This window comes from Phyllopteryx taeniolatus, chromosome 14 (assembly GCF_024500385.1).
Source record: "Phyllopteryx taeniolatus isolate TA_2022b chromosome 14, UOR_Ptae_1.2, whole genome shotgun sequence".
NCBI classification, from domain to species: Eukaryota; Metazoa; Chordata; class Actinopteri; order Syngnathiformes; family Syngnathidae; genus Phyllopteryx; species Phyllopteryx taeniolatus.
This window is the reverse complement of record NC_084515.1, coordinates 11,843,991-11,868,404: the sequence shown is the minus strand read 5'-3', so window position 1 is coordinate 11,868,404 and position 24,414 is coordinate 11,843,991. Positions and strand designations below refer to the sequence as shown.

General features: G+C 42.3%; 2 protein-coding genes across 2 annotated transcripts; both read right to left on the bottom strand.

Annotated features, from left to right (window-relative positions):
- Nucleotides 1-16,744, bottom strand: acvr2ba (activin A receptor type 2Ba). The gene is made up of 11 exons (XM_061798269.1): nucleotides 16,203-16,744; nucleotides 11,816-12,032; nucleotides 7,630-7,745; nucleotides 5,940-6,091; nucleotides 5,182-5,325; nucleotides 4,957-5,100; nucleotides 3,878-4,026; nucleotides 3,691-3,805; nucleotides 2,295-2,433; nucleotides 2,079-2,209; nucleotides 1-696 (listed from the first exon to the last, which is right to left on the bottom strand). The coding sequence occupies exons 1-11, from the start codon at nucleotides 16,252-16,254 to the stop codon at nucleotides 502-504; spliced, it is 1,554 nt and encodes a 517-aa protein (XP_061654253.1). The 5' UTR covers nucleotides 16,255-16,744; the 3' UTR covers nucleotides 1-501.
- A 2,578-nt stretch (nucleotides 16,745-19,322) lies between these two features.
- Nucleotides 19,323-22,150, bottom strand: LOC133489364 (gamma-crystallin N-A-like). The gene is made up of 4 exons (XM_061798382.1): nucleotides 22,092-22,150; nucleotides 20,884-21,132; nucleotides 19,888-20,033; nucleotides 19,323-19,573 (listed from the first exon to the last, which is right to left on the bottom strand). The coding sequence occupies exons 1-4, from the start codon at nucleotides 22,110-22,112 to the stop codon at nucleotides 19,438-19,440; spliced, it is 552 nt and encodes a 183-aa protein (XP_061654366.1). The 5' UTR covers nucleotides 22,113-22,150; the 3' UTR covers nucleotides 19,323-19,437.
- Nucleotides 22,151-24,414: the final 2,264 nt, after the last annotated feature.

Sequence of the window (24,414 nt, the reverse complement as noted above, 5' to 3'; positions counted from 1 at the left end):
CACGTGTACATGTATACACATCCGCTGTACATTTTTTTTCCTTTTCCATTGAGAGGGAGGCATTCACAGGTTTAAAAAGTAGGGGAGCACATTTTGAAGAGTTCCTTTTAAAAATCAGAGAAGCTTCGACCCCTGAGGAAAATGAATCTATTTCGTTTTAACAGTCTCAAAATCCTCCGGAGGTTTTGGAGCTTAAAGTTCATTTGACGGGGAGAGCGGGTGGAGGGGAAAATATTTGTAAAATTAAAAAAAAAAAATCATGAGGTAATTAACGAAAAAATACATGAGGTAATGACGACATTTAGTGTTGCCTGTCGCATAGCTTAATACTATGTCCAAACTACAGCAGATAGATGTGTTGGTAAGATCCGACATCCCAAGAAAAAAATACCAGTATTTGGGATAAAATAGCAGCTGCATGTTATTAAATATTCACCGAGATCCACTGAGTTTGGGTTTGAAAAAATAAAATTAAAAAAATGTCAGGAGCACTGCCCGTGTTCAGGTACTGGACTCTTTGGGAGGTAGGTCCTCGTTGGTGAGCGACGTGACGATGGAAACCGGGCCGTCTGAGGTAGTGCCGCCGGTGGTCCTGGCGATCTGGCTGATGCGCTCCTCCACGCAGCCGGCCGAGAGCCGGGCTTCGGCGTCGTGGTCCCAGCATTCCTCGATGGTCTCGCTCAGCTGGCTCAGACCCTGTAGGGTGAGGGCAGGTCGCAGATGTTAGGAAAGGTACCGTATTTTCACGACCATAAGGCGCACTTAAAGGTCTTAAATTTTCTCCAAAATGGACGGGGCGCCTTATAATGTGGCGCGCCTTATGTGTGCACCGAGTTCCAAAATCTGTAGATGTTGTTGTGTGACTTTAACAAGCGCTCCGCTTGACTGACTGGGAGCATTTCCTGCCGACATGCTGCTTATATAGAGGAAGGGCGGACATGACTGAGGACAGCATGCGGACGTAAAGGGGGAAGGGTGCGCGCGTGACAGAGGACGCTAAAGACACGCCCCCAGTAGGTATATAGTTCCGGTATGTGCATCGGTTTGGCTAAGGGTGGAAGACCAACTCGAGCAATGGATTAATGAGCAAAGAACAGCCGGGTGAAGCGTCTCCACAGTCACCATTCGACTTGACGAACCGCTGAGCATCAGTGTAAACAGGGCGTTCAAAGTGAACTTGTGAGCGGCATGGAAGCGATGGATGACAGATGGCGAACGCAGCTTTACTAAGACTACGAGGCAGCGCCTGGCGAGTTACGCCACAATTTGTGAATGGATTGTGGATGCTTGGGCTAACGTGTCTGCTTGCAGTGTTGTTCGACCTTTCGTAAAAGCCGGCATCATTTCTGAGAATGTTGCTCAAGCATGAATGTGCATGTAAACTGTTCAGATTTAAGAACCAGAAAGAAAGATTTAAGAAAATAAGAACCAATTTCCTGAAAATTACAACTTTTTCAACATCGCTGGACTGCATTTTTCTTGCTGTGCTCAAGCAAAGAAACAAAACAAAAATAAAAATACTACTTTACTCGAATAACATTGCAACTCTTTAACTATTGGTCCTTGCTCTTCAAGTATAATTGGAAGAGGTGGACCCGGGAACAGTCCAGTGGCCCATGCATGACCCCCCCTTTTTTTTCTTGCTGTGCTTAAGCCTTATACACATGCATGGATGGCACCACTTTTTTTAATTAAAGAAAACTTTATTCTCAGGACATTCAGACTTTTGGGCTTAACTTTCTTATTTTTTTTCTTGATGTGTTCAAGCACAGTACACGTCCCAGCAAAAGAGTTGGACATGGACATGATATGGTTGCTCATGCACGAACTGGCATATTGCTAACTTATTTCTCAAGAGAAACACTATTCTAACTTTTACCACCTAATTGTACTGTACGGTAAACATTTCTGGCCGCACATTTTTTCCTCTCGAAACAATACTACTTTTTTTATTCTAACATTGTAACTTTTTCCTCATAATCTAGTCTTGTAGTTTTTTCTAGTGGTGCGCAATCCTGGTAGACGTCCCTGGTTTTACAACCCTTTTTCCCCCCCCCCCCCTCAAAGAGGTTACTCACTGGATGTTTGAGCCAACAGTCCTTGATGACTGGACGCATTTTCTTGTGCACGACCACATCCTGCAGATCCTCCAAGGTCGGATGCTGCCCTATTTCATCCTCAAACGGAAGCATGTACTCGCCCACGGTACCTGAGAAGGACATTATAATAAAATTATTAGCTCACACTTCCTATTCAAGCAGGATGAACTCCAGCCTCCTTGAAGATGGACTCACCGTCCGTTTCGCTGCAGCGGGACACCAGCTCCCACAGCACCAGGCCCATGGCGTACATGTCGATCCTCAGAAAGGAGTCTCGCTGGAAGTTGATGGCTCCCTCCAGCACCTCGGGAGCCATGTAGCGTCGCGTACCCACCTGGCCATACCACAAGGAGTTGGGAGTTAGCCTCAGATTGAATGTGGATGTTTCGCGATGAATGGCTCGGTAACGGTAAGCGGTGGAAATTGTGGAAGGCGGATGCGGAAGCTTGGCCATGAGTGATATTACAATTTTTCCTCAGTCTATGCCAATGGCCGTCAAAAGGCAGCCCGCAGGCGGCATCCGTCCCGCCTATTTGCGACTCCCAAACTGTTAAGTCTTTTCGGAGATCATACGAGATTGGGCGTTCTCAGAATAGTAGTATGGCTGCAAGCCACACTGCACTTCGTACACCACAGTGCGCCGTCGACCAACTTGGCGGCACACGTGGTGGGCGTCGACTGCATGGCAGGCGCGCCCGGATTAAAAAAATGTTTCTTTCAATTTTGTTTAGGTCAGCATGTGTGTACAGAGACTTGTCTTTATGCCAACGATACACGGACAGCCTGTTACTTAGTCACTGAGTTCACTGCTGCGAGAGTAATTTCAAACACTTTGCCTTGTGTAACAGCCTAGATTGCACAAAAACGGTGTGTTCCAAGTTCATTAGTAAAAGAAAAAGTGGACAGTGAAAATCTATAATTCAAAGAACGGACTGATATATTTGGAATCATTCTTCCTCCAACTCATGTACTTAATAGGCCAGGAGACTATAGCTGTGATTAAGATCTTCAATTTGAAACAGCATTGAGACGAAGTATAGTAATTTTGGAGAGAAATTTATTTAAAATTCAGGTGCAAGAACAACAAAAATAAATGGACTGAAATTGTCATTTCAAGCTCCAAGCAGGATTCTTGTCACATCTATGACAGGACACACGGCAACAGTGGCTCACTTGAAGTGGCATGGAATTCTGGTAAGCACATGAAGCCATTCTCAGATGCAGAAATAAAAGAATGCATGACTGAAATGATGGACAGGATGTTTGAAGGCAAAAAAGAAGAAATTAAAACTCAAAATAAGCAAATCCTCCATTTCAGATTCCACAGCAACCAGAAGCAATGTATTACCACGTGGCCTAACCGACTACAACAAATGGACCTTTGATGCACACACACCTGCGTTAGTGGCAATTATTTGTGGCCTTTTAAGAATTGTGTTTGAGTACCCCTGGTCTATGGGTTTGGTAAATTTCCTGAAAAGTTTCAATTTCTTGAAAATTTCTGGTCTTGTAAATTATAAAAATTTCCAGTAGTCTACATTGCTAAAATATTCTGGTAAAAGCACCTCCAAAAATCCCTGTTTTTTTTTACCTGTCCGTGAGTGTCTCCTGGCGGTTTCCCTGGTTCGAAGCATACAGCGAGCCCAAAGTCTCCGATGACTGCGGTCAGGTCATTCCGGAGCATCACATTCTTACTCTTGAAATCCCTGACGAGAAAGAAATGGTCATTAATCGACTCGTTTCAACGCATAAACTCAACTGTCATCTTTTGAGCCTACCTGTGCGCGATTGTGGGTTTCGGCTCTTCTCCCTTGTTGCTGGGAATGTCCTCGTGGAGGTAGGCTAAGCCGCGGGACATAGTCTCCGCTATGAGGCACAGCTCGCTCCAGGTCACAGTGTTGCCCTTGAGGTGGTCGGACAGCGAACCCTGAACAAAACACCAAGAGGATTGAAGACATAACGAGACAGTTGTTATATAAGAAATACAGTTCAAACCACACAATGACATACACTATATAAAAAGACATAAGCTTTTCTTCTCACTGTCTGACATGAAATCAGACTAAAATGTTCCTGTTTCAGGTCAAAAGCCACATTACAGTTTGCAAATGCACAAAGGGGAAAAGACGTCAATTGTTGGAGGTGTGCTGTGGTCTGGCGAAACAAAAATTGTACTGTTTAGCCATAATGAGCATTGTTACTTTTGGAGGAAAAAGAGGGAAGCTTGCTAGTCTGAGAACACCACCCCAACTTTGAAATACAGGGGTGGCAGCATCATGTTATGGGGGTAGTCAGCCATTTTGGATGAAGTCCTGGGCTTTTACTTTGACAAAATCCTAAGGAATTTGCCCAAATGAGCCTCAATTATAGCAAGGCTGCGTTACATGTCACACATTAATGAGAAATCCGGCCGTCTCAAAACCCAGGCGGAAAAGACCAACTTGAATAACTTGAAAAGGGACATTGCAAACCCCATAAAAGCACATCAAAGATTATAAAAATAAAATTAAAAGAAATTATGGAATTTAACAGCAAGTTGGCTATTTTTGGTTTGAAGACGCCATTTTGGGTTGCATCATCAAAAGTTATATGATTATTTCAACGATTAGACATGCATTAGCTTTATTTATACAAGTACTGTGCCATTAATTAAACAAGGATCAGTGTTAGGAAAAAGAAAAAGTCTGTAATATATCCTGGCCGCTGTCTAATAAAACTGCTGTCTTAATAAAAGCGGCGATGCCCTTTTGCAAAGGTACACAAAAGGCGCAGGCCAATATTGGAAAACACACAGCAGGTCAGGTCAGGACGGCATATAGGCGCCTATAGACATAATTAAATAAGCGTAAATCCTTACTCTCTCATGGAACTCGGTGATGAGCCACAGTTCCGTCTCCAGGTTGCTGCCGTGCTTCTCGGCGGCGATGTAGCGCAGGATGTTCTCGTGCCGTATGCCCGGTGTCAGGAAGATGTCGCGCTCATTTTGCCACGACTGCTTATCCTGTGCAACCACAAAGAGATGTCAACTTTTAGACCGTGATCAGGTGAAAATTGAGTGTAAAGCGCAAGAGCAATGGCCCACCTGTACGGGGAAGATCTTGACTGCGACGTATTCGCTCATGAGCTGGGCTTTCCAAACGCAACCGAAACGGCCCCTGGCTTTGATTTCCAGCAGCTGCAGGGGTTTCAGGCCCACCATGGGCGATGGAGGGACGGGTCCAGGGTCCTGAACCACAAACAAAACACATTTTTTTTAAATGATCATTACAACCGTATTTAGCATCTCACAGCTTTGAGACGGCAACTTCTGACGCATTTTTGTCTTGCTATTGCCTATCGTAGTTCGAGTGTCTTTTCCTGTGTTCCGGATTTATAAGGGGATCTAAAATGACCCCAAACGTCAGATTTAAAAGTAGAAGTCGCTCATTTCACACTGCTGCCGCAGCTTCTGGCCTTAGTCACCGTTCTGTTGTTTTTTGGTCGAGTGTGGCTTCGGTCATTACAACACGTTTTTGTTTTTTGTTTTTTTTTAATTCCACCAAGACCACCACTTGTTGCATTGCTACATGTAGCAATACGGTGATTAGACAGATAACCATGATTATTGTTTTCAGCATAACCATGATATTTGATTTCCATGTTTTATCACTATCTTGCCATACAGACAATTCATTTCCATGTTGCCGTATATTATAACGGGAGGCACTCAACCCTCCCAATTGCCCACAACGCCTGTGAGTTGGAATTGAATAACAATGCTGCCTTCATTACCTGTGTGCATCTCTCTTGCCACACATCGTGTGCTACTGCAAAAACAATGGAATTTGTCACCCGTCTCACCTCACTCAGGTCCACATGGCCGTAGGGGGGCTTACGGTGACGGTACATCCACAGCGCCAGAATGATTGCTAGGGAAAGCACGGATAGCGGCAGCAGGGAGTAGACTAGCACGTTGAGCATGGACGGCACGCGGGGCGGAGGCCGGATTTTGACTGTGCGGAAAGAAACACAAATCGATGATTATGAACACTGCAAATGATAGAAAACATCAGCATTAGGGACGAAACGCTTTCCATGAGAAAGTGTCAGAAGGCTGAAGCTATCCTTTCAAATTCCAGCGACTAGGAGGGAAGTCCAAAGAAAACGAAAAGACAAATCATTTTTTTATTTCCTCCCCTAATTTGTCTTTTTCAGCTCATGTTTCTGAATCATTATAGCTTTGGTATTCTTTTTTACACGGTGGTGTATTTTTCGTGTAATATTGTTGGATAATTTTTTAAATTTCAATTTTGTAAAAAAATAAAATTAAATACATAAAAGTACCCATCACATTTGTTTCTCCGCATTTTTTCATGTGTGTCTATTTTGTTATATTCAAATATTTTCATCACATCTTTTCTACATTTTCCTAATATTCGTGTAATATCCACGTAATATTTTGCGTAATATTTGTTCATTCCATTTGTACATTTTTCATCTACTATTTGTTTCTACTTTTGTATTATAATACTACATACAGTATTTTGCAATAAAGCAAATTTATATAGGGCATTTAACACACACGGTAACTCAATGTGCTTTACATGATGAAAAGCATTTAAAAACAAAGAAAAAAACTGCTTATAAACATCTGCAACAAAGAGGAAACTAAAAATACAAGTAAAAGAGCGTAAAGTGCAAGAAAGATCATTTAAAAGTGGAAATGCTCAAAAAAGCATGAGAAAAAAAGAATAGTCTTTAACCTGGACTTTAATTAACATTTCTGTTGGTTAATTAATTCCATTTGTGTGCAGTATAATTGCTAAATGCTGCTTCACCGTGTTTGCTTTGGACTCTGTGCGCCACTATTGGACCGGAGTCTGCCGATCTCAGCGCCCTACTGGGTTTATATTTCATAAGCATTTCTTTCATGTACTGTATTCAGGACCTAAACCATTTAGGTGATTTATAGACCAGTAGCAGAACTTTAAAATCTATTCTAAAGGTGACTGAGAGCCAGTGTAGAGACTTTGGAACTGGAGTAATCTGTTCTGACCTCTTTGTCCTGGTCAGAACCAGAGCTGCAGCATTTTGAATGATGATGCTAATAATAATAGTTCCCCTAATTCAGGCATCTTTCTGAATGTATTATATTATATACATAATTTATGTTTTGGCATATATTTCTGTTTTTACACTTACTAATATTGTTGTATTTATTGTTTAATATTTTTCTCAACTAACTTTTCTATTTTTTTTTCATAATACTTGAATCATTATTGTTTTGACTCGTACCATTCACTCCTATTAGCCAATCCCTGAGCGACATTTCCTTTATCAATGTGGTGATAACACTGATAAACAGGAACATACTGCTTGCTAAGCTTGTGATGCAAAACTTTCATAGCATCACATCTACGTGGGACGTTAACGTTCATATTCAACTACAACACATCTTCCGAAGAGCATAAAAGTGTGTGTGTGTGTGCACGCGTGCGCGCACACACACACACACACACACACACACACACAGACCAGGTTTGCCCCTCACCTCTGTTGCCAACGCTGATCAAGTCGGGTAGGTGGGTGAAGCGCTCGTTGCAGTAGTTGCCCTCGCAGCAGCAGAAGAAGACCTGAGGGTTCTCGTCCATGGAGACGCATTCTTGCCTGAAGCCATGGGAAGACACGCACAAGTGCACGCACGCACGCACGCACGCACGCACACACACACACTTGCGTTAGTGGTTCAGAAGAGTATCGCAGCTATTTTTAATGGCGTGAATGCAAACTGGAGAGAGACAAGAAATATGGTATTTGTCATTGAACAGCTTTTTATGAACAGTGGATGTTCATTTGAAACTTCATTCTGAGTCCGTCGGTTCGACAAGAAGGAGCACAAATTGCAAAGCCTCATGCTCAATAGTCTAAGGCAGAGGTGGCAAACTCAAATTCACAGTGGGGGAAAAATATTAAAAACTGGGACAAAGTCACAGGACAAACTCAGTATTTTGTGAAAAATGTACTGCAATTGTGCATGTTTTTATGAGTATTATACATACAGTATCTTTCAGGGAACTTCAAATAAATCAGACGGTGAGTTCTGGATTCCTTACTCAGACTAAAAGCACTCAGAATTTCATTAGCGTTGATCACTACGAACGTCAGAGAATTTCTTTGTGTGAAAATGGTCCAGTCAAACAGTTTCTACTTCTAGAGGAGCAGCATATAGCTATTCACTCATGCCTCAAAAATGGGTCAAATGTAGGATATTTCTTTAAAATTTCCAACACCAAAAGCTAAGAAACCAAGCGCAACTTTAATTCCAAGATGAAACTAACTTGTCAATAACCCGACTCAACAGCTCCCTGATTTACAGAATAGCCCAGTTAGAGTAATTCTTCTTCTTCTCCAGGTACAGAATTCAGTTATTCACTCATCCCTGGAAATGAGAAAAACTCACCGTGAACATCAGAAGCTATAAACAACCACCCACAACTACATATTGTAAGATGAAACCTATCAATACCTCGACTCAACATTGGCAACGCTATTCTAATGTGGCAGGATTCCGTGATTCAGTCATGCCTCAAAACTGGCAAAACAGGATAGCCCGGTCAAGGAAAATCCACAAGCTACCAAGTGTTACTTTGCACCCACGTGCAGGAAATCTCGGCGTATGGAAATATCCACCCGTGTCTAATTGAGACCTGACCCCAATGTTTTCAAAACCAGATTATAAAAACAGCTTTCATGTCACCTCAGCATGTTCACCCGCTCTCGCAGTGTACATTATGTAACACTGAATAATTTAAAGATGGGATATTCTCTGTACAGGGTGTCCTTAGATGCCTGCGTGCATCATGGGTATTTACTTTGGACAATTAAACCCTGACAAAAATGCAAAATACATTTGACTTAAATACATGCAGTCGTACGGTCCTAGTACAGTTGGTGACAGTAATGCACATGACAAAGCGGGTTTCTGGCTTTGTTACAGCTTGCTGTCCTGTGTGTCGGCTCCAGATGCGGGATGAAAGGGCTTGAAGTCGACCTGGGAATTTTCCGACTTCACAGGGTGCTTGTGTGTAAGCGGATAGCAAGAAATTTTGACCAGAGTGTGACATTTTACACCAGAGATTCACGGCTAGGCCTGTCACGATAATTACTATATCGACTTATCGTTGGATAAATAAAATGGACACGATAGTTTTTCTGGACTCGATAAATCGTCATTGTTGTGGTGAGCCAGTGTGCGGATCACACAGCCAGTTGACAGAGTTGGACAGCTGTGTCATTAGCCGCTAGTGGGCTTGCGGATGAGGTGGGACTTCTGGGTAAATATTTCTGCCACCGCAAATACTTCCAGGGCCCACAGTAGATAGGGCGCGCTCTCTCTGCCAGTCAATGGAACGCCAAGCTCCCAAAGTAAAAATAAAAATTAAATAAATAAATATTTTTTTAAAAAAGGTTCAAGTTTCAGCGAATAAAAAGCACTAGTCGAGTTGAGTGTGCATTTCGTTATATATGTATTTATTTATTTTTAATTTGCCTTTGTGTGAGGCTTCTATGGTACCGTATTTTCACGACCATAAGGTGCACTTAAAAGTCTTAACTTTTCTCCAATGGATGGGACGCCTTATAATGTGGCGCCCCTTGTGTGTTCCAACATCTATAAATGTTGTTGTGTGAGGGGCTCTCCTTGACTTTTTTTTTTGCATTTCCTGCCGACACGCTGCTTACACAGAGGAAAAGCGGACGTGGCTGAGGACAGGGGAAGGGTACGTGAAGTACGACGCTAAAGCCGCGCCCCCAGTAGGTATATAGTGGCTTTTTATTTTTGTTTGTTTGTTTTTTAACCGCTTGACTGACTGGGACCTTGGCTAAGGACCCCTGAAAATGTCACCTACGAAGAGACACGCTTACGAGGCACAGTTTAAACTGCAAGCTATCAGTTATGCGGAGGAACAAGAGAATCGAGCAGCCGCAGCCGCGAGAGAATTCAAGATCAACAAATCCATGGTTCGCAAGTGGAGGAAGCAGGAAAACGAGCTCCGCCAAGTCAAGAAGACGAAGCTGAGTTTCCGCGGAAAAAAAAGAAAAACAAAACGCGGAAACAAGGCGAGGTGGCCCGAGTTGGAAGACCAACTCGAACAATGGATTAATGATCAAAGAACAGCCGGGAGCAGCGTCTCTACAGTCGCCATTCGACTGAGGGCAATAACTCGAAGCTTGCCATCATTCCGGGAGGCTTGACGAACCGCTGGACAGGGCAGTGTAAACAGGGCATTCAAAGTGAAGTTGTGAGCGGCGTGGGACTCATGGATGACAGATGGCGAACACATCTTTACTAAGACTAGGGGGCAGCGCCGGGCGAGTTACGCCACAATTTGTGAATGGATTGTGGATGCTTGGGCTAACGTGTCTGCTTGCACTGTTGTTCGAGCTTTCGCACGGCAACGAGACTGTCTCGAACCTGCCGTTTGATTGAGAACTTGCCCAGCTGTTCATTTCGGATACAGATAATGTGGACTTTGATGGATTTGTGGATGAGGATTGATCCAAAAATAACGTGAGTACAATGTTAAATACTTCAATAAAGTACAACCGAACTCAGTTTTGCTCCCGTTGCCTGTTTAAAAACATTGTTTTAGCGTGCATGCATGCTACCGTATGTTTTAAGCTAGCATATGTTTTACCATGCCTGCGCCCAATAATACGATGCGCCTTGTGTATGTGTTTAATACAGAAATAGACCCCGTAACTGAGACTGCGCCTTTTAATACGGTGCGTGAAAATACGGTATTAGCACGTGTGAAGGGCAGCCGCACAGCACACGGCACCGCTGAGCGAAGCATAGGCTGGGCAAAATGAAGAGCGACGAGGGGAACCTTTCCGATCATGTAACCATTATGCCAACAAAAAAATATTGCAACACATTGCCTTTTCTATTTTGGAGCTTGTGGATGATCAAAGGCTGACTTGGAGTCAGTCAGTCACAAAGAGTCAAGCCAAGCTACGAAGTCACATAAGTATGAAATAACTCGCTTTTCCGGGTGTATGTACTGTACAGTTTTAACGCAATGTTACACAGGAAGGGCACGTACGATTGCTATGCTCTCAGGGAGAGTTAAATAAAACAATGACGACTCTTGTGCGGTTGCTGGCTTCCCCCAAATTATCAGTTTTCGATTTATTTTACGTGCTTCGGTATTATATTTGTTAGCCATCCACAAAGTACAAAACCCTCCTTTAAATACAGGATACAAGTTCAGAATGTTCAATGCGCAAAAAGCACAGTGACGACAAGCCCTTGCGGCTGCCGTCTTGCTCGCTGTCCCTAATCAAGTGGCCGGCCTTACAGATTAAAAAAAAAACAAAAAAACGGCTTGCTACTTGAAATCACCACAAAAGGAGGAATGGTCCTGGCTTTCCTCTACTCTTTTTCACACAGCCAACATCCTTCATGAGAAGTCAAAAATGAAGCCAACTGTGATGAGCAGTCTCAAAGGGGCTTATGATTGGCTGCCAGTGGCCTAATTTGGCGGGAAGATCAGGAACCTGAAGGCCGCATTGTCCTTCTAAATAAGCGCGTGAAGTGAGTCGTTGGTGTCGAATTTTACGCCCCGGTCCTGGGTTTCTGGTATTCACTTTTACAGAGCCCCATTCTCTGGGGAAAAGTGAGCGTCAGGCGGTCTGTCCACTATTGCCTTTCACACATCTGCTGTCCATTGGCTCACCTGTCATAGCAGTTGAAGTCGTCCAGCCAGCAGCCTTTCTTCACCAGCTTGATGGTCCCTGAGGAGTTGAGCCAGGAGGCGTAGCAGTGCAGCCGCTTGTCCTTGTCCTTGTCCTTGTCGTCGCAGCGCTCAAAGCCGCTCTGGTTGGTCTTCTCGGCGCGCCAGTTGTCGTTGTAGAACACGCACTCGCGCGTCTCCGCCTCGCCCACGCTGTACCCTGTAAGACACCAGACCAGACAGTAATAATTTGGACAAAGCATAAGGAAAGATGGATGGCCAGCTTTGGGCATGTTTTAAAGAGTTATCGCTTTGGAGCACCGCCAAGTTTTGGAGTTCCTCGGGGGCTCGGGAAATTGTTGCCGAATAATCCGCCGCGCTTAAAAGATCTCTAAACTTTTAATTAGCCACAAAACAAAAGATAATAACAGCACGCCAGATGCTTCTATAGATAAACACGAACAAGGGATTACACCCTTGAGTACACATTTCACTGTACATGCTGTGTGTACTGTACATCTACCTCTGGGCTTGGACTGACAGTTATCAGTTAAGACATCACAGCATAGCAAAGCAAAGCAATCCCCAGATACCATTCAAATATGCCTGTCCAAGCAACAGGACACAGTGTAGCGGTTATTCGTCAGTCTTCTTTTGTTCTTAACTTTAAGTGGTGTGTTATTGTTTGTACACAAATAGTTGGCTCTCTGGAGAGGCTGCCCACCCATCAAGTGTGACATTGAAATAACCAAATAAATCTGTAGTCATCAAGTAAAAACAACTGCGTTGTAGAAACCCGGTCACAAACCCGTTGTAAAAACGCTTTAATGAGTCTGTTTATACGACGCCAACGCCGTAAGAAGTCGCAGCATTTCTTAACATACGAAGAACAGCGTTGTCATAACCAGCTCGCAAAACCGGTTTCAAAATAAATTAAAAAGCTTTAATGATACTACATTTACAATTTTGTAAAAATGTTTTTCACCTACAAACGACAAACTTTGCTGTGACACGCTTACAAACCTGCTGCAAAAATGAAAGATAATTCTTTAATATGAGGCTGTTTACGTGACAAATTGGTAAAGAAAAAACATGTAGTGCTTTAATGACACTACGTTTGCATGACGACAATTTTGAAGTAGTTTTTTTTACATACAAACAACATTGCCGAAACATTCATAAATTTGTTGTAAAAATGACAAAATGCTTTAAAATGAGACGAAGTTTACACAACGACCACTTCGTGAGTTTTTCTTAGCATTTTTTCACGTACATGACAGCATTTGTGAAACTTGCTCAGAAACCCGTCGCAAAAACAACTGAAAACACTTTAATGAGGCTACGCGCACCTGATGACAGCTATGTAAAAATGTTTATTCGCATACAAACGACAGGGTTGGCAAAACCTAGTCACGTTTTCTCTGTTTTTCACGTACTAACAACAACATTGGCAAAACTTACTAACCCTTTGCAAAAACTACAATTCCAAATGCATACACTGTAAATCATTGTGCACTTGAGACTATGTGAGTCCTTGGATGCACATGTCATGGAAACAATGAGACCCAACCCACGAACAATGAGTCCTTGCAACTTATCACGGAATACAGATACAGTATAATATATATCGCGGTTCTTGCTTCACTGTCCTGCTATATTGCAAATTTTTATTATAGTTGTTACTCTATTTTTTATACTGTTTGTACATGATTTTTGTATTATCCATTGCGCTTGCTCTCTCTCAGTATATGTGTTTAGGCATGTCATGATTAAAAATTTTTTGAACGATATATTTTCCCAAAAATTATCATGACAAACAATAGTATCGATGTTTTTTATGCCACTGATATGACGATATTAGAGCCTAATAATGCAAGTACATACTTTTAAAGAACAATACACTTTTAACTCTATTTCTAAGTATAAAAAACATTGACATTGTAATGTAGAACAATAAATTAAATATCTTAGATAAGACATAAATAAAACAGACTCAGGCTCTGCCCACAAAAATGGCACTTGAACAAATATTAAACATCTGGCACAAAGGTATATACACGGTCATTAATGCCTTAAAAGGCAATATACTGCCAGTTTCCAGTTGGTTAAGAAAAAGTGCAAAGTAGCAACATTAATAACACAATAAGTAGAGCAAAGGAACCCATTTTGATTCGAGATTTGTACTACCTTTTAAAAGTCTTCAGCCTTTCTTTAAACACTCGTTTGTCAACATGCTCAGTGGCTACATCTCTTACAATAGTAACGCTATAATGTGTATAATGTGAGCATACGTGCACCAGATTTACGTTTGTATTTGCGTTGTCGGGCGACTTTGGAACGAATTCCATTTATGCTGCTCAACTTACTGTAACTGCAACTACCGACTCGCCGTCAGAAAACGTAGCTTCGTGTATGCACACAGACACGCACATGGTCAATCAGATGGAGGGTCCCCCTCTTCACCATCGCTGATTGGTTTAAAGACCACGATGCGTTCCTGGTAATTTTTGTGCGTCTTAGACACGGGACGCACATCAAATGAGATACATGAAAATATTAATGATGCTACATTTACATTAGTGATGCTCCGAATTTTCGGCCAAAAATGGCTTAAATGCGCATTTTCGGAAAACTATTGATGCTGTCCGCCAAGCATTTGTATGTTCATGTTATTATCTATTAGCCGTATTGCAGTGTGTAAGTCTTCGATGAGCCAATTTCCCCTGCGTTTTCAGCATTTATGCGGCTGTCATTGTTAAAAAAAAATAAAAAATAAAAAAACTTGCGAATGTTTGCATTTTTACATTTATAATCCATCAATCTATCCATAATCTATACCGCTTATCCTGTTCAGAGTCTGAGGGAGGTGGAGCCTATCCCAGCTGTCTTCGGGTGGAAGGTGGACTACACTCTGGACTGGTTGCCAGTCGCAGGGCACATATAGACACGGACATCTGTTCACACAGTCACTGAGTGGAAACTGAACCCACACTGCTTGCACCAAAGTCAGACAAATGTACCACTACACCATCAGTGACTACTGTACATTTAATAATAAAAGCAACAAAATGAACTACCTTAAAAATGATACATACCTTTCTTCACACACAATGGGACAAGTAAAACGGCACAAAAAGGACTAGCTTTGTTTTTATGGCGCTGTGAAAGGGAATAGCAGAAATCTGGACCCTGTTGCGTTGAAATTGACGCTGTCCGACACAGTATTTTTTGTCACACCACATGTTACTGTTTTTAGCATTTACTCAGAACTGGCTCGGCTGTCGTTATCAAAAACTTGCAAATGTTTGTCTTTGGGATGTTTAATCAGAACAAGACAATTAACTACTAAAATACCTGAATGAAATTGTTCCTCCGTTGTTCCCACACAAATGGGGCACGTAAAATCACAGCAAGTCGGACTAATTTTGTTACTGAGTTGGGGAAAAAAATAGTGCCTGTCTCTTTAAATATCTTCCCAAGGAGATTGCCCCGCCCCCAGTGAGGCCCCCACTACACACGTTTAGATGTCCGGTAGCTAACAATGGACTTCAATATTTAGAAATATTACGGTTTAAAAAAAAAAAGGAAGTTAAAAAAAAATAATAATACGGAGTGAGGCTCCATTATGCCCATTTGCGGTCACGTGAGGTTGGAGGACTTTTACTACAATATCCCGCCCTCCTTCTGTCACTTAGAGAGGCTTTAACCCACAACAACATGGATTCTGGAGGAAGCGGCTTACTATAACATTAATCTATAAACCATAGAAGAAGGGAAATGGCTGCGTAATACGCACACATACAGACGCATATATATAAGGGGGTAGTAGCTGTGCAGACGTTTTATTGTCATTCTAATCGGGAGGAGGGGGAGAGAAGGGGTTTGGAGGGAGGCCGTATGTTCCAAAATAATAAAGAAGGTCAGAGAGCAAACCCACGTTGTGGAGTCACTTTATTGAAAGCTGTGGGGGGAGGAAAAACTCAGCTCCCTTGTGCAATTTCACTTAGTTGTCAATCTATTGTCCGTCCCAGTATATTGAGTGAGGTTTTAAAATGGTGTTGTTGAGTAAGAGTGTTATGGAGCATATAAGGTTTCAGAATGTTGCTGCAGCTGCTGCTTTCTATTCCTGCCCTGAGCTCACAAAAGGCATTGAACGCAACAGTTTTAGCACGTAGCACCTTTTTGTGACAAACCACACTTTCGAGCATTTTTTTTTTTTTTAAATCAACATTATCAACCTAAACATTTGACACATATACAAAAATGGGTAGCACACGCCGACGGTGGAATACATTTAAAAAAATAAATATTGGTATAAAAGTTACTTCAATTAAATCATCGAATAGGCGACAATGTCCATGGTAGAAGCTAGCCCCTCGCGGCCGCTTACCTGCACATAAAGTTCCCAGCAGAAGTGAACAAGTCAGCCATGAGAAAGACATGTTCCGTCCTTAAAAAGCACCACCACGGAGCTCCGCCGTTTTGAATCCGTCCCGCACATCCACGCCTCGGCCCCGGCGGACTCAAAGCGACCGCAGGCCCCCCTCCAAGCTAAAGCCTTCCGCGGCTCGTCAACGCCGCCGCCGCCACACCACCACCACCACCGCCGCCGCCGCCGCCGCCACCACCACCGAGAAGAAAAGACGGAGGGGGCAGATTAGTCGAGCCGCCGGGTGGCTCGGTTAGTCCTGCATGGCTTTGGGGAAGAAAAAACAAAAAGAACTGGGAAGGAAAAACGAGTGTTTATCGGTGTTTGTGACGGTGAGCGGTGCGGTTGGCAGCGATGCGTCGCGAGGTCGCCCGGGGTTTACGTGCATGTTAGTGGGATGTGTGTCCAAAATGGCTTCGAAATGGGGAGCGGGGGCTGCGAGCTGGGAAAACCCGGATGTGTAAACACAAAGGGGGGAATTCAGGCAGCCGCAGCCGAAGTGACCTCAGCACCACTCCGGTGTATTTGCATTAAAAACGCCCTTGTTTCACACCTACATAAGCGACTTTTATTTTTTATTTAATGGGGGACGTTTTTTCCCCCCGACGACGACTAAAGCGGGGGGTGGGGATTTGTTTGTGGAAGCCCCCCGAGGATTAACGTTGTTTTTAGCGTTTAATTCTCACTCGTTGTCCTCTGATTACTGGGTTAAAATTGCGTAATTTCCTTCGGTTTTTTATTTGTAGTCGAAACATAACCATTATTGAAGTCGATGTTGAACATAAAGCGAGAATATATATAATTAAAAAAAAAAAAACATTGAGTTTTTTGCAAAACAATACATCACTCTCAGTATTTCTACAGGTGCAACAATCGATTCATCGACAACTCATGAATTATTAAATTAATTGATAATAGGTTCTTCATTGAGCAACATTAACTTAGAATTGTCCAAATCCTCAGAACAATCCATGAAAGTACACTGATGATTTTGTGTTTAATCAAAATAAGACATTTGTTTTTAATTTGGAAAACAATTATCAACATTTGTGCCGATTTTATGATCTTACTGACCAAACCAGTAACTGAATCATAATCAATTTATGTTAGTGGATTTTCTGCAGTCAATTTGAAGTAATGTCCTAATTTTATAGATAGAAAATATTATTAAATCCAATTAATTGATGAATCAAAAAAGTAATAGACAGATTCATCGATTATTGGCGGCACAGTGGACGACTGGTTCGCGCATCCGCCTCACGGTTCTGAGGTTGTGGGTTCAAATCCGACCTTCAGCTTTCCTGTGTGGAGTTTACATGTTCTCCCCATGCTTGTGTAGGTTTTCTCCGGGTACTTCCTGCCACACTCCAAAAATGTGAATGCTCAGTGGGCCGGATTAAAGAACAGGACACGTGAGGCATACTTACATAAATATTTAATAAAGTTTTCACAATGGTGAGTTTAACCTTGCAACTGATTTTTTTCCTATCATAATCAATAAATTGGTGATTAGTGAATTTTTACACTTGTATGATAGTTTTTTTTTTAAATGAGACCAATGTGTTCGAGTTTGGAGGTTCTGTTGTGTAATATTATATCAGTGATAAATTGATGAAGGTTTCGAGAAAGACCCCATTTGTAGTCCGATAATCAATAGCATTAGCACAACATGATTAGCCAATGCCATTGACCCATCTTGGGTCCCGCACGCACACACGCGAACAGAGGCAGCTCATGCAGCAAATGAGCCAGGAATCAGGTTATCTGTAGGTAATCGCCCTTAAACTAGTGCATGTAACTCAAGACAAAAAGGCCTTCCTCATCGAGTCGGCCCGTAACTCAATGAGACGACAAGAGCTCATTAAAGGTTCAAAGTGTGATCAGGGTTGGGAAATTAGAGCCTCCGGGGGCCTGCGCCCACGAGTGAGCGTTACGCAAAAAAAAAAAAAAAAAAACAAGCAACTAGGAAATTGACCTCCATGTTAACATGTTATCACTCATGTAGCAGGACGTCAATTACTTCGATCAATAGGACAGTCGAGCCAGGAATTATGGCCAGTCTAAGGAAATCCAATGCAAAAACCATATCAAAGAAAAGGTGCGCTCCGTTTCCTTGATCAACTATGAGAAAAATGAATTGATTACTATTATTTGTTGTTATGTCATTTGGTCATTTATCAAGAAAGCGAGATGTAAAATCGAGCAGCCTTGGCACTTTCTCTGCCATCATAGCATCCAAACTGCTCTAGGATGTTAGAATTTTAGCAATTTTCATTAGAAATAGTGCATGACTACAGGGCACAAGGTCAAATCCTCATCAATCTGCCTTAGTGCTTTTTCTTCTCACGTTACTGTCTTCCAATATTAGCATCCATTTTTATTTCAAATAGTACCAACAAAGAGTGATGTGAAATTCTTAGCAATCTGCCTTTTTTTTTTTTATTCTCAGTTCGCTATCTTGCATAACAACTGTTAGCATATTAGCATTTTGAGTGTTGTGTGTCCCTTGAAAGGTGCTCTATAAATCTTGAGCCATCATTAAAAGTGGCCACTAATCAACAGTAAATTCCCTTCAACTAGCAGAATTTAATTTCTTAGCAATCACTTCAAAGATAATAGCTTATTATGGTTCATCAATGACACCAGGTGATAGCAGAGTTCCCTGGGGGAGGTAAAGCTCTCTCCCGCCTGTTGTACAGTAAGTGCAACATTTCTGCAGTCTTTTGTTTTATGGAAGCAAATGTTGTACCTTTGCTCATCCATCTCTGCCAGTGACAGGCAGAACAATCAAATGCTCTTCTACTCGATGGCAGAAGGCCTGATTAACTTGTGTATCTGCCTGTCATCCATACAACAGAACGATAGCTATCTGTTTTCAACTAAATAGGCCCTTCCTTATTTCACACTTAGTAAGGTTGTGAATAAATTTAGACGAGAACATCTTCATTTCACTATTTATATTTTTGTGAGATCTTTTTTGGGTGGTGTGCTGTGAGATTTTTCTGATGTAAAATATGTGGCCGGGCTCAACACAGGTTGGGAAACACTGGCCTCGCTAGTTAAATGATAGATAATATGACATATGATACATTTGCTTTATTTGCGGCTTTGGAATAAGGCGGTACAAAAGTGAAGCGGCAAGTTATCGGATGTTTCTTCAGCCTTTACTGCTTTCCAGAATCGCTTCTGCGCCATCTTAGAAGTAGTTGGCGACCCTGCGAACAGATTGGATCTTGGGATTGTCCGCCTGCCACTCGGTGTGGCTGCCGAAACTTCCTCGCTCCACCACGTACATGCGACCGCGGTAGTTGGGCTCCTCGTACAGCACCCAACTGCGAAGAGAGATTTAACAAAGATGTATTTCTTTGGATTTAACGGAAGCAGTCTATTCAAGTGATTGACTTTTTCTTGTACTGTATTTCAAAATGGATAACAACCTGCACAGTGGAAATAGCCCAAGGCACGACAGGTCTCTGTTTGGACTGCTCAGTACAATATGGCTAAAGTGTGGTACACACATCCCGAAAATCGGTCCGAATTTGAGCATTTCCCTCCCTTGCACTTAAAAACCTGATTATGGGATTTCTCTAAATGTCATATTGACATGAAGTGCACATTGTAGTTGTACATGGGTGTGTGTACATACGCTCCGTCTCCGTACACCTTGAGGGACTTGATGCAGCTCTTTGTCAGGCCTTTGGCTTGCAGCAAGGGACAGTCTTGGTTCAGCTCCACGTGCTGGCCGCTGAAGTTGTCGCCCTCAAACACCTCCAGCCTGTAGTGCTCGCCGTGCTGGGGAGGAGAAGCGCAGCGTTCACTGTTCACCAATGGTGGGAAGGAATGAAATATAAACACTTTATTACTGTACTTAAGTCGATTTTCCAGGTGGAGTATTTTTCTGATGACATTTTCATTTTAGTCCTGACCGCGGAAAACAGATAGCTGTACTTTCTACTCGTTGCCCCGTCAAAGTAGGGTTGTTCATTTTTTTGTAATCTCTGCGGATGGCGACATGTCGTTAAAAAAAAAAAAAGAAAAAGGAAATAAAGAGAGGGAAAGTCAACCACGGTTGCGATATTGTGGCGTTATAAGGTGGAAAAAAACAGGGACAGCGGCGTCATGGAGTCACGTCAACCAGGGAGCATTAACCTCAATGACACGAGAGATATTCCCCATCCAAGACCTTATTGAAGAGAATTGACTGATGTTGCTGACACGAAAAATGATTCATGGCAATTTCGTTGTGTCTTGCGCCAGCCTAAAACCCACCAGCTTCTGGTGTCAAATAAATTCTCAGTCTAACCTGAAAAAAAAACAACATATACAATTAGATAAAGGTGCCTTTCTTTCCCCCCAGTTTTTATCATTATCTAAGTTAGCATTTTTTTTGTTACGGGATTCAGTTCACAACATTAGCAAACCTCCGGGAACAGGAAGTTAATAAATGTAGGAAACTATTTGAAACTATGTTTATTCATACATACTGTATTAACATTGCTATTGAATTTTGTAAGAATAAATAACAAGCACCATCTGCTGGATTCAGTCGTGTACTGTCTCACCCACCGCAAAGCAAAAAGTATGTACAAAGGGGTTAAACACACTTTGTCTTTCTTTACCCACCAAATAGTTGCCTACCTACCATTCTGATTGGACGGCAGGAGCCCATGTGGTCGTTGTGGGCGCTCCAGCGCTGGAATTCGGGGTACTCGCCACGCTCCAACACGTACTGCTGGCCCTTGAAGTCTGGGTGGTCGAAGCACACGAAGGCACCGCTCTCCACTCGCGCGGAGTTGACGCGGTTGACCAGGCCGCGCTCCTGGAAGTTGTCGCAGCTGCTGCACACCTCCAGCTTGCGGCCTGTGAAGTTCTTGCCCTCGTACAGCACGATCTGCCATCGGAAGGAGACGACACTTTGTTTTGGGGGAGTTCTGGGCTCACAGGGTGTGCCCAATCCTAATTGTTTTGACTCTCTATTTGACTGTCTAGCCCACTTATTCACGATTTAGACATTAACCTTCTTGCGTCCCCCCACCCCATACACCCTAACTAACAACTATTCACTGAAAAACTCATCTAGTCTGCATTCTGTAATACCCAAAGATTCCCCCGCAGATTCACGAATGACCGCTCGCAAATTCTTCTATAGATAGCACATAACTCAAATGATTTGCTGAAAAAGGCCCCTATTCACACCTATCCGCATATTTGTGTGCTATTTCTGGACCCCCCCTGAGAGGATCCTGCTTCTTTTAAGGTGCCATCTTAGGAGACGAGTAGCTAGTGTTAGTTTTAGCACTAGCCATCTTGACAGCGAACAGCAGTGTGACACAAGATTCCAGTAGATAGCTCATAGGGGGATTAGCAGGTTAGTAAACTTCTCAAGGTCGGGATCGCTGTTGGCAGTGGTAGACGTTAAAGGCTGATCGACTAGCTGCTCAGTATAAGCACCCAACTAAAGGTAAAGAGTCTTTTAGGATATATGTGTTTTAAAAATGGGAGTATTTATGTATCACCGAGTTAAAAACATCATTTGGTCATCTAAACACGGAACACAGCGATGTTGTACACTTCTCCGGACTCCCAATACTCACCAAATACCTAATTCACGAATACGGTAACAAACAGTTTCGTCTGCAATGATCATTGCCATCACCAACTAGTGGCCTGGCAATCCTATTACAGCACTGGCAAGCACTATTTGCAGGATTTCTTTTTGAAACTTTTCCAACACACACACACACAAAAAACAACCAAAAAACCAATCCCGTTTTGTACTAGGTTCTTATTGTGTACTATTACTACTTGACCTTTTTGCGGGGAGTGGCCTTCTCCTGTTTGGGTACTCACCTTTCCTGAGCTCTGAGACATTTTCCACAGTTCTAGCTGTTCCAAACCCCCGCCACGAGCCTGGCTACGAGGATATATACAAAAGCACAACAATGGCGGGCTTAGACGTTTTGCCACATGGGCACTTTCTCTTACATTGTGCCACTGCTGAGGTCGGACTTTGGTTCACAATAGAGCCAGAGGGTCGCTTTCATTTTCAAAAAGCTTTGGAGTCTTTGCATCTCCACATTTCTGCCAGCTGGGGCACTTTTGTTCAGGCTCAATAATTGTAGAGCTGATTGAATAATAAAATCTGACAGTTGTCAAAATTTCGATGCCATGTTGCGCCCGTACGTATTGCTGCAAAGTTGAACGTTTCGCAATTTTGAGTCATTCATCTGTCTTATTTACACTGTTCAAATTTGGTAGCAATTGGACGGAATCTCCAGGACAAGTTTGCCTCTGATGGACCCCCGGAAATGGCTAAAATGATCCCCAAATAGTTGCTTCAAACCAAAATGGCAGACTTTTTGAGTCTTTTTGGGCATGGACCTTTGACACGTTCTCTTTTCTCTTTTTTCTTTTTTTTTTAACCTAAAAAGCTTGTCCTCACTTGACTTTGGATTCTCAAGGGTGTTAAATACAAAACACATGGAAAATAAATTCCCACCTCGGGCTTCCAGAAACACAGAACATGAAAGCAGCAAGAGCAAACATTATTCATTTCATTTATCATCATCTCCATATTCTGATCAGCACTTTACAAGTAATGTCTTCCCTTAAGGAAAATTGGACTTGTTAGTTGGACACATCAAAGTGAATTACAGCCCTGCGAGACAAAAAGTAAACAATGATCTCACGAGACAAATGGGAAAATATGGCAATACGTATATTCAGTAGAGACTAAAGCCTTTATTCATAAAAAAAAAAGTATGGGGGAACTGATAAGATGAATAAAGACAATGGGTGTTAAGGGTCAAGAAAGTACCATTTGAAAACAATTGACATGCAAGCAAAGATTTGATATAAGAAGCTGTTTTTTTTTTTTTTTAATTGTTATTTAGGTGGAATTCCAACACTGTCAACCATCGAGCCATTCCATTACGACAGTCCATGTTATTATGGCACAGTGAGCTTTTGAATTCAGGCCAAGATGATCATTCTAAAAATCGAGCAACTCATACTATTTTGCAAAAATATTCTCGGCAAAACACAATTAAGTCCAACGAGACATTTTTGACAATTAACTATATGTTGGAACAGTTTGTGGAATTTCCTTCTCTGTTCCCAACACACCTAGAAGGCCCTAAAAGGGTTTATTGCTCGGATGAGTTTGATGTGAAAAGAAAAAGTCCATCATCACCTGTACACCAACCGGTTGTTCACCTCTCTGTGGCAAAACAGATCATTAGTGGCCACTCTTACCGTGGAATGAGACAAACTTTGGGGGTAGAGATTTCAGAAAATGTCCTCCGCCTTCTGCTGCGTCTCATTTGTGAACATATCACATTAATGATTAATTATGATCCTCGAGTAAACATTGCTTTGAAGATTGTCATCTTATTACAGATTGCTCTTGTTTTTTTGTTGTTGTGAATATGGAGATCTGCTCAGGACAGGGGCAGCTCTATTCTAGTGGGATGCAGGGCTGAGGACCACCCCAAAATCAGGACTAATCCAAAACGGTTTACCTTATCACCGTTTAGCTGCAATTTTTCAAAATAACTAATATGTAAACGCTTGATGGAATGTTTTTAGCATCTTTAAAAAAAAGTCAAATAATGTAAAAGTGGCCCTTGTATCCTTCCATTTTTCTGTATGCAGCCCTCGAAGTACAATTTTGAACACCCCCCGGTTACAACTATTCATACAGTCAATTTTTTTTAACAAAAAATTTGTAATTTGTTATTAACAAATTTTTGCTTTTCACTGCAGGTCTTGATCCGTAGCAGTGGCATCGCTATGCCTAATTTAGGCGGGCCTCAGCCCCCCTTAAATGTTCTTAACCCCCCGCCACCACCAAAAAATGATTTGGTTCTTTGTGGTGAAAAAGTTGGATCAGCACCCCCCACCCGTTCCATAAAACCTAGTGAATGTGTTTAGGGTTCACTGTAATGACGTTTCTATGATACAGTAATTAAAACAAAAATAACAAACGGGACAATCCCAAAGGTGAACGAAAATGGTCTTTTAAGCTATTCCAATAATTGTCTAAGGTTGAAACACAGCAAGCCTTTGACCAACATTCGTGTGTCCTTTGGACACACTAGAAATGTGCTAAATATAGCATAGTGAAAGTCTGACAGACGCACATTTGCTCAAGTGCGGCGGCACAAAAGGGCGA

Excerpts from the sequence above, each read along its gene's own strand:
- acvr2ba (XM_061798269.1), bottom strand. The coding sequence starts at position 16,254 with ATGTCTTTCTCATGGCTGACTTGTTCACTTCTGCTGGGAACTTTATGT. Across the intron at positions 6,092-7,629 it reads GATCAGCGTTGGCAACAGAG|TCAAAATCCGGCCTCCGCCC; the intron begins GTGAGGGGCAAA and ends CTTTCCGCACAG. Across the intron at positions 5,101-5,181 it reads TCAAGATCTTCCCCGTACAG|GATAAGCAGTCGTGGCAAAA; the intron begins GTGGGCCATTGC and ends GTGGTTGCACAG.
- LOC133489364 (XM_061798382.1), bottom strand. The coding sequence starts at position 22,112 with ATGTCTCAGAGCTCAGGAAAG. Across the intron at positions 20,034-20,883 it reads CCTGCCGTCCAATCAGAATG|CACGGCGAGCACTACAGGCT; the intron begins GTAGGTAGGCAA and ends TCTCCTCCCCAG. Across the intron at positions 19,574-19,887 it reads AAGGTGTACGGAGACGGAGC|TTGGGTGCTGTACGAGGAGC; the intron begins GTATGTACACAC and ends CTCTCTTCGCAG.